The sequence below is a fragment of the Procambarus clarkii genome, chromosome 92 (genome assembly GCF_040958095.1).
Source record: "Procambarus clarkii isolate CNS0578487 chromosome 92, FALCON_Pclarkii_2.0, whole genome shotgun sequence".
Classification (NCBI taxonomy): Eukaryota; Metazoa; Arthropoda; class Malacostraca; order Decapoda; family Cambaridae; genus Procambarus; species Procambarus clarkii.
In genome coordinates this window covers 2251736-2260774 of record NC_091241.1, presented here as the reverse complement: position 1 = coordinate 2260774, position 9039 = coordinate 2251736, and the positions used below count along the sequence as shown (strand labels likewise).

The window sequence follows — 9039 nt, the reverse complement described above, 5'->3', positions numbered from 1 at the left end:
AGGCCCTCTACCACCCCCTCCAAGCCCTCTACCACCCACTCCAGGCCCTCTACCACCCCCTCCAAGCCCTCTACCACCCACTCCAGGCCCTCTACCACCTCCTCCAGGCCCTCTACCACTCCCTCCAGGCCCTCTACCACCCCCTCCAAGCCTTCTACCACTCTCTTCAGGCCCTCTACCACCCACTCCAGGCCCTCTACCACCCCCTCCATGCCCTCTACCACCCCCTCCAGATCCTCTACCACCCCCTCCAAGCCCTCTACCACCCACTTCAGGCCCTCTACCACCCCCTTCAGGCCCTCTACCACCCCCTCCAAGCCCTCTACCACCCCCTCCAAGCCCTCTACCACCCACTCCAGGCCCTCTACCACCCCCTCCAGGCCCTCTACCACCTCCTCCAGGCCCTCTACCACCCCCTCCAGGCCCTCTACCACCCCCTCCATGCCCTCTACCACCTCCTCCAGGCTCTCTACCACCCCCTCCAGGCCCTCTACCACCCGCTCCATGCCCTCTACCACCCCCTCCAGGCCCTCTACCACCCCCTCCAGGCCCTCTACCACCCGCTCCATGCCCTCTACCACTCCCTCCAGGCACTCTACCACCCCCTCCAGGCCCTCTACCACCCCCTCCAAGCCCTCTACCACCCACTCCAGGCCCTCTACCACCCCCTCCAGGCCCTCTACCACCTCCTCCAGGCCCTCTACCACCCCCTCCAGGCCCTCTACCACCCCCTCCATGCCCTCTACCACCTCCTCCAGGCCCTCTACCACCCCCTCCAGGCCCTCTACCACCCGCTCCATGCCCTCTACCACCCCCCCCCCATGCCCTCTACCACCCCCCTCCAGGCCCTCTACCACCCCCTCCATGCCCTCTACCACCTCCTCCAGGCCCTCTACCACCTCCTCCATGCCCTCTACCACCCCCCTCCAGGCCCTCTACCACCCCCTCCATGCCCTCTACCACCTCCTCCAGGCACTCTACCACTCCCTCCAGGCCCTCTACTACCCGCTCCATGCCCTCTACCACCCACTCCAGGCCCTCTACCACCCCCTCCAAGCCCTCTACCACCCACTCCAGGCCCTCTACCACCTCCTCCAGGCACTCTACCACCCCCTTCAGGCCCTCTACCACCCCCTCCATGCCCTCTACCACCTCCTCCAGGCCCTCTACCACTCCCTCCAGGCAGTCTACCACTCCCTCCAGGCCCTCTACCACCCTCTCCAGGCCCTCCACCACCCTCTCCAGGTCCTCTTCCATTCCCTCCAGGCCCTCTACCACCCTCCAGGCCCTCTACCACTCTCCAGGCCCTCTACAACTCTCTCCAGGCCCTCTACCACCCTCCAGGCCCTCTACCACTCTCCAGGCCCTCTACCACTCCCTCCAGGTCCTCTACCACCCCCTCCAGGCCCTCTACCACCCTCCAGGCCCTCTACCACCCTCTACCACCCCCTCCAGGCCCTCTACCACCCCCTTCAGGCCCTCTACCACTCCCTCCAGGCCCTCTACCACTCCCTCCAGGCCCTCTACCACCGTCCAGGCCCTCTACCACCCTCCAGGCCCTCTACCACTCTCTCCAGGCCCTCTACCACTCCCTCCAGGCCCTCTACCACTCCCTCCAGGCCCTCTACCACCCTCCAGGCCCTCTACCACCCTCCAGGCCCTCTACCACCCTTCAGGCCCTCTACCACTCTCTCCAGGCCCTCTACCGCCCTTCAGGCCCTCTACCACCCCGTCCAGGCCCTCTACCTCCCTCCAGGTCCTCTACCACTCACTTCAGGACCTCTACCACCCCATTCAGGCCCTCTACCACTCTCTCCAGGCCCTCTACCACTCCCTCCAGGCCCTCTACCACCCCCTCCAAGCCCTCTACCACCCCCTCCAGGCCCTCTACCACCCCCTACAGGCCCTCTACCACCCCCTACAGGCCCTCTACCACCCCCTACAGGCCCTCTACCACCCCCTCCAGGCCCTCTACCCCCCCCCCCCCTACAGGCCCTCTGCCACCCCCTATAGGCCCTCTACCTCTACCTCTACTGACATTTATTATCTAATTCCACTTCTGTCCAAGTGAATTTCTTTTGTAGGTTATGAGCATGTATAGGTCTCAAAATACTTGTATTTGTTGACTCTATTTTCTCTAGTATTGCCTCTATGTTGATTTTGGAGTTTGAGGTATGTGGCTTGTATGTGATCTTGGAGTATATGATCATCACTCCTTCTTAATCTTTTCTCCATGTTGCGTGTTCCCTCTCAAATTTGTATTTTTATTTTTGTATTCCTACTTCCATAGGCATGTCTTCAGCACTATCACCTCTGGGTTTATTGAGCTAATTATCTGTTGAAGTTCTATGAGACCTATGAATTTGGCGAATTTAAATTAATGTAAAATATTACCAGGAAGCTGTTTCCTTTCAGTTTATCACTCTATTCTAACTTTTAGAAACCTCCAACATCTGCTTTTCACAAACCGCTTCATTGGCTTCCTTAGACCTTTGGGTGAATGACTTTTTGTCCTCTTTGCATGTGGACAGGAATAATGCGGACAGGAAGCAAGACTTGTCAAAGTTCCCGCCCCAATTTGTTCTTGAAAATTTCTTCTATTTTAGTTTTTAAAATGAATTAATAACTTGGCATTTACCGCTTCGGTGGGTAGGTGGTTGCATGGTTTTTTTTTTCATGAAAAGCATCTCTTGCTTTCTGTCCTACATTGTGTCTTGTGCTTGAAGCCTCTTGTATGTTGTATTCAAGTATGTATTACATGTGACTGTTTAAAGGGAGGAACTATCAGGGGAAAGCACCAAGCCATTACAACTGTATAGCACTTGGAAAGGGGGTTAGGATAAGGAGTTGGGATGGGAAGGGGGGTAAGGAATGATGCCCAACCACTTGGACAGTCGGGGATTGAACGCTGACCTGCATGAAGCGAGACCGTCGCTCTACCGTCCAATCCAAGTGGTTGAGTACCATTCCTCCCCAAAATTCTTATCCTGACCCCTTCCAAGTGCTATATAGTCGTAATGGCTTGGCACTTTGGTGAAGTGGCGCTTGCCACTTCACCAAAAAGGCGAACTTGTCCGTGGAAATTATTTCCCCAGATGCTTATTATTATGCTTATTAGGATAATCGTACAATCATATTTCCCAGAAATACGATTGTACGATTAACCTAATGAGCATTATTGGGTCTGGCTCACACTGAATGTCACACTAGACGTGTGAGCACGCTGGCTTGACATTACCTAGGGGGACCTCAATAAGCTTAACGAATTTCCTAGCTCCGACAATAGTACACCAGTATGATAGAACATCGGCCTCACATGCATGGGGTCCATGGTTTGAGACCCATACAGCCCAGGTGAATGGAACCAGTATAAATGTTTAATAACCTTCAGAGATGTCAAAATATTTAAAGACAAAATATTGCCTAGAATTATGAAAATTTTGCAATGAACTACGCTGTTATATTTTTACAATTTTCTATTTTTTTCTGTACCATAATGCTTTGTTAGTGTAATCTGTTACTTTATTTGGAACAGTACGATTTCCAAAGTTAAGGTATTGAGTAATGATAGAGGATGGAAGACAAAAGAATAACATGTGGAAAATCTCTATTTATTATTCTGGAATACCTTGTCAGCGTCTCGACCCTGTACACACAACGGACCTCTGTGTTTGTTATGGAAACACATTATGGCTATACAGTATAGAGGAAACCTGCCTGAATTTAATATACAGTATGAATTACAGAAGTAATACATACATTGAATTGAGATTAAACTTCATTTAGAAATGGACAACAAAAGTATAAAGTAACATGTAAATATTGTACCCAGAGTCCCACAAACCATGTTATAAGGTTAACCTATAAACCGGTTGGTGGGTTGCATCATCAATACCTATATACATAATTTTCTTAACTGAGTCAGCAAAGTAGTATGGCCAGTACAAAATAAATACTTAATAAGAAAGGAACTTAATTTGCAATAGAGACAGGATGGCAATGACTTCACACAATACAAAATGAAATTTAGAATCATAAGGAAACAAATTTAGGCCTACCATTTAACTGTACAGTATATAACTTATTAAAGGCCAAAGTAATTATCCAAGATGTTAAATATATGTTTTAAATTTTTTAAAAAGCTATGCCCAAAATGGTTCAAAATAACAATGTGAACATAAAAATAGCTGATATTTGTTACTGATACACATCTCAAATGTAGTGAAATGGTGAAGAACATTTGCTCTGAGTATCTACATCTCAAGATGTAGGAAATATGATGTTGAAATACGTAATGATTTAATCCATATACTGTGCAATAATAATTACAGTATAATAATTTTCTATAATTGCATAACTTCACTTCCCTAACTGACTAGAATAAGACGAAGACATAGCCACAACTGGAATGATTTACTAGAAACTGAAAATTTTATTTTCCAATAAAAATTTACTTTATGGATTCTACATATAATTAATTTATACTGAACATACAATTATAAAGTAATGTTTGCACATGGTAATGTGGTGTGAATGTTGATTAAGTTGGGTGGCACCTTGACACCTGTCTCCTTGCTTCTACACACTCACAGACTCGTGAATGTCATCACAGTTTAGGTTTGGAAACTAGGGAAAGGAAGGAAAATTGTAGGATTACAGGTGGGCAAATATTTATGCAGGAAATTAAGAGTTAATTTTAAAAAAACTCTTAAAATGCATTAAGGCAAAATATTTTAAATATTTGTGTGAGCTAACTAAATTACCAGTAGTATAAACAGCCATAGTCCAGAGAAACTCCCTCACCAAAGCTCATTAGTAAAAACATTTTCCCTATAATGGACCTTCAGTCCAGAATCAGAGGCCAGCCCTACATGTCTTGCACGTGCATGTGATGTATTCACATACTGTATCTCCAACAGACATAAATTACTCATGGCAAGTCTACCATGAATGTCCAGTCATGTATGTGGGACATTTATAAAATACATGGGAGACAAGCCATCAGTGTTCAGTCTCATTTGTGGACAGCTATGACTGTATGGAGGCAAGTCGTGCTGGGAGGCCCTTTAAAGGAGTGAGTCTATGACAACCAGCTTCACAAGTACAGTACAACTGGTCTAAAATGCGAGACTGCTAGAGTAAGACAGAACGTAAAATATAGAAACACATGTAACACATATTGTACAACATAGATATGACAACTGCTCAAAAACCATATTTACACTGTACACATAGTTGGCTATTTACAATTTTCCATTATTCAGCTATAAAAGTCACCAAACATTAACCAACAAATATGCACAAAATAATAAATATAGGATACTATACAAATGTATACACAATTTGCAGGCAGTTCTATAATGAGATCTATGACATGTGCTTCATGTGGGTGTAGTTAAGGGGACTTTTATGCTGAAATGTAATGGAATTATACTTCAGAATCTAGTACCGTTGACATCCTGTTTAATGAGATCGTTTTGTGTGGTACTCAGGTAAGAGTTCTAACTGCAGGGAGTAATAAGGGAATTACGTTTCATAGAGGATCCAACAATGTACAAGAGCATCCTCATCAGCACTACTCAATATTTTTGGTTTATTATTGAATAAAGTCTAACTTTGAAAATCCTTGAAATTTATTAGCAGCATATAGAATAAAATTATAGAAATCATTTGTAATTACTTTAAATGAGCTTGCCAGTTGCAGTGAACTAGAAAAAACTCAAATCATGAGGTATGCTGAATATTCAGTTTTTGTATCAATAACTAACCTTTAACTGGAGGGAAATAATAAAAGTTTGATGTAAATGCATTAATAAAATTGTAGAATTTCAATTGTAAGACCAGACTATAAACCCATTACACACCCATCAATTTCATATTTGCATTCAAACAAATTTTTTCTGTAAATTCTGCTCACTTAACCCATTTCCTATTTATATATATAAATTAATTTATAAATAGTAGTACAGTACTTGTAGTTGTAATAATAATAATAATAATAATAATAATAATAAAAGTTTAGATTTTCAAACTCAATTAAAAACAGTTTAGGGAGCAATATACACTCTGTATATAGGTCAGGATTATCAATAATAATGTTAATTCATAATAGCCCATGAGAATTTATTAAGCTCTCATATATTAATCAAACTGCTTACATTATTAGGTCTTGTAAACAAAGAACTTATGCCACCGTTTTTAATCTTGTTAATTGCCAAGATGCAATATTTCAACTAAATCATGTGATCCCAGTTTTTTTTGGTACATATATGACTAAAAGAGGAAGATGGGATTGAATTAGGGTGTTAAGAAGCACTACTGCTTCTGGATATTGTCTTCTATTATAAAATGCATAGTCACAAAAGTTTAGGAAGATTTTTTGTTAATCTAAAGTTTGCTGGGTCCTCAATTAGCCCATTCCTCTAACCCAGGAAACTGTCAACATACCCAGCAGGATATAATATAAGGTATACCAGATATAACATTAGCAGCAATGAGTTGGAAGACCACAGTCCTTGTTAATTACAAGAGTTAGATTCATGTGGTGTCTCTTGATCTATTAATTATAACATTATTTGAAACCTTCCACTTTACTAATGATGCTGATAAATATAGCAGAAACATTAAAAAGTAACAGATGATAAATGGTCTAAAAGTGAACCTACAACTATCTCTTCCTAGCTCAAGAATAATCTTGTATGTGTATGAATACATAAAGATATACCCAGTAATACAGAATAATAAGCACATATAACAGTTGTTGAATTCATTGATGTACAGTACAGTACTGTACATACTAGTTAGAGAGAGATGGAAGCATAGCTATATGTAATTTCTGTACTGGCACTGATATCTGTATTTCTTGGACCTGCAGTCCAAGAAATACAGAGATTAGTGCCATCATTAACATGTATTCCAGATAAACTCTTTTCATTCTTTGTACCAATTTTATTACTCAGTTTATAATTTCAAGTCAATCTGATAATTTCCAAAAAACAAAAAAATTACAAAAGCTTGAAGTTTAGAGCAGTTCATCTGGATTACAATTGTACGATCTTTGGAGAAAATGTTGCTAACCACATTAACCAGGTACTACAATAGTTTCCTAAATAAGCTCGATCGTTGTAATAGCACTACATACATCTCTTATAACTGTTCAAGCTCGTGACCAAGGCTAAACTAGTTATGCCAATAAATATAAGAGCCTCAATCTCCTCTCACCTATCAAGGAAAAGTGTTATGTAGTTGCTAGACTGGAAAACGTTGAGCATCTTGGCACATTAAAGAGGAACAGTTGCAAAAGTGAGGCTAAACGAGCTACATGATCCTGGGTAGGGTATATTAAGTGGAGCAGTAGGACACTATATTCACAGTGACAGTAATGAGGTATGCTTCGTGACATGGGGGTGGGAGAGGGGGGCTGAGTTGGGTAGTAAAAATTTTTCATCTTTCAGCTCTTCATTTTCTTTGGAAAAATATACTGTATGCATAAAATTCAGTGAAGTAGGAGCAACACAATGTTTAAAATATTATTAGAGCTAAAAACACTTTATAAACAAAACTAAAAGTATGTAATACTGACTGTTAGATTTTTAATATTGTTAAAGAAATTTATAACTAGGATTTTTTCAGTTATATATTTTCTATAAAAGCAAAACTCAGTATTCTCTTTGTCAGACACAAGAAATGTTGCTATATAATAAATAGAAAGACATTCACTTCATACAAAATATGAATATGCATAAATTACGACTACAGTTACATTATGTCTCATCTATACATGTACAGTTTAAGACGGAAGGTTTATCATATTTTGATACTAGCATTATATACATTAACTTCCAGAAACAAACACTCTTTTGTAATCACAAGATTGTGACTACAGTACTGCATTATGTTCAGGTTCTGAATAAAGAAGCTAAAAACACCTACATCTTGAGTGCATATTTTTCATCTTTTGGCTATAACAGTATTTGTGACTAATTACCACTTTTCATAACATTTTGTTTAGATAAATATATAATATTTCAGAGAATCTTTAGTCACTAAATTGTCAGTATAATGCATATTATGTTGCTTGCCACAGAACTGTGACTTTAGCTTTCACTTCATCTAAACACTGTCTTGTGGATGCTAATGTCCCAGATGCTGGCTACCGTTCAGCCCACACATTTACAATCAATATTACCAGAGCAAGTATTAGCAAGGCTCTAGAATGGTATGGATTTTGAAACGAAGAATTTATATCCCACACACACGGTGGCTGTGAACAGTTGCGGAGGAGTCTCTGTGCCCCAATAGGGTCGTGTTCCCAGAGATCCTTCTGAGCCGCTTGAGCTGCAATTCGGAAGCTTTGATCACCTGTTGTAACGAGGTCGAAGATGCAGGAATCCAGGTAATAATCAGTCACATTATATTCTTTACACAGCATTGTAGCCTGCCAAAAGAAAACATTTATGTAAGTGGAGAATCTTCAACTCAATTATTTGACAATTAAATTAATGCTCACAACTAAGATAAGCCTGCAGAAGATCATACTCTTTATAACTATAATAATAATAATAATAATAATAATAATAATAATAATAATAATAATAATAATAATAATAATAATAATAATAATAATAATAATAATAATCTTTTGGGTACCTATTTACTGCTAGGTGAACAGGCATATGAGGTGATAGGAAATGCACTCAACCATTTCTGTCCCACCCCGGATTCAGACCCGGAATTTTCGATTGTGAGTTGAGAACAAACCCGACTGTACTACCAGGACCATCAACACATTCACAATTAATTTCATTTTCACAATGATTTCAGGACACATATTCAAAGATTTTAGTAAGGGAGCAGAGTGGTGTCTGGGACTGGAGTTTGTTATTGTTCTAATTGCTGATTGATGTTGAGTAATTTGGGGTCAGTGGTAATTAAGGGTGGTAGATCCCTAGGCACAGATAACATAGGTGAGATATGGATAATGCAGAGTTACTAAGGCAGGGCGAACAAGGTATGCAGTATCCGATTTTGGAGAATATG

General features: G+C 41.4%; 1 protein-coding gene across 4 annotated transcripts in view; it reads right to left on the bottom strand.

The window, feature by feature from the left end:
- Positions 1 to 3595: 3595 nt before the first annotated feature.
- The window catches only part of LOC123775193 (repulsive guidance molecule B), a 137233-nt gene continuing 131789 nt past the window's right edge, over positions 3596 to 9039 (bottom strand). For all 4 annotated transcript variants that reach the window (XM_069319120.1, XM_069319119.1, XM_069319118.1 and 1 more), the window contains one exon: positions 3596 to 8437. In XM_069319120.1, the coding sequence (XP_069175221.1) occupies positions 8153 to 8437 (285 nt within the window). In that variant the 3' untranslated portion in view covers positions 3596 to 8152. The remainder of the gene's footprint in view (positions 8438 to 9039) is intronic.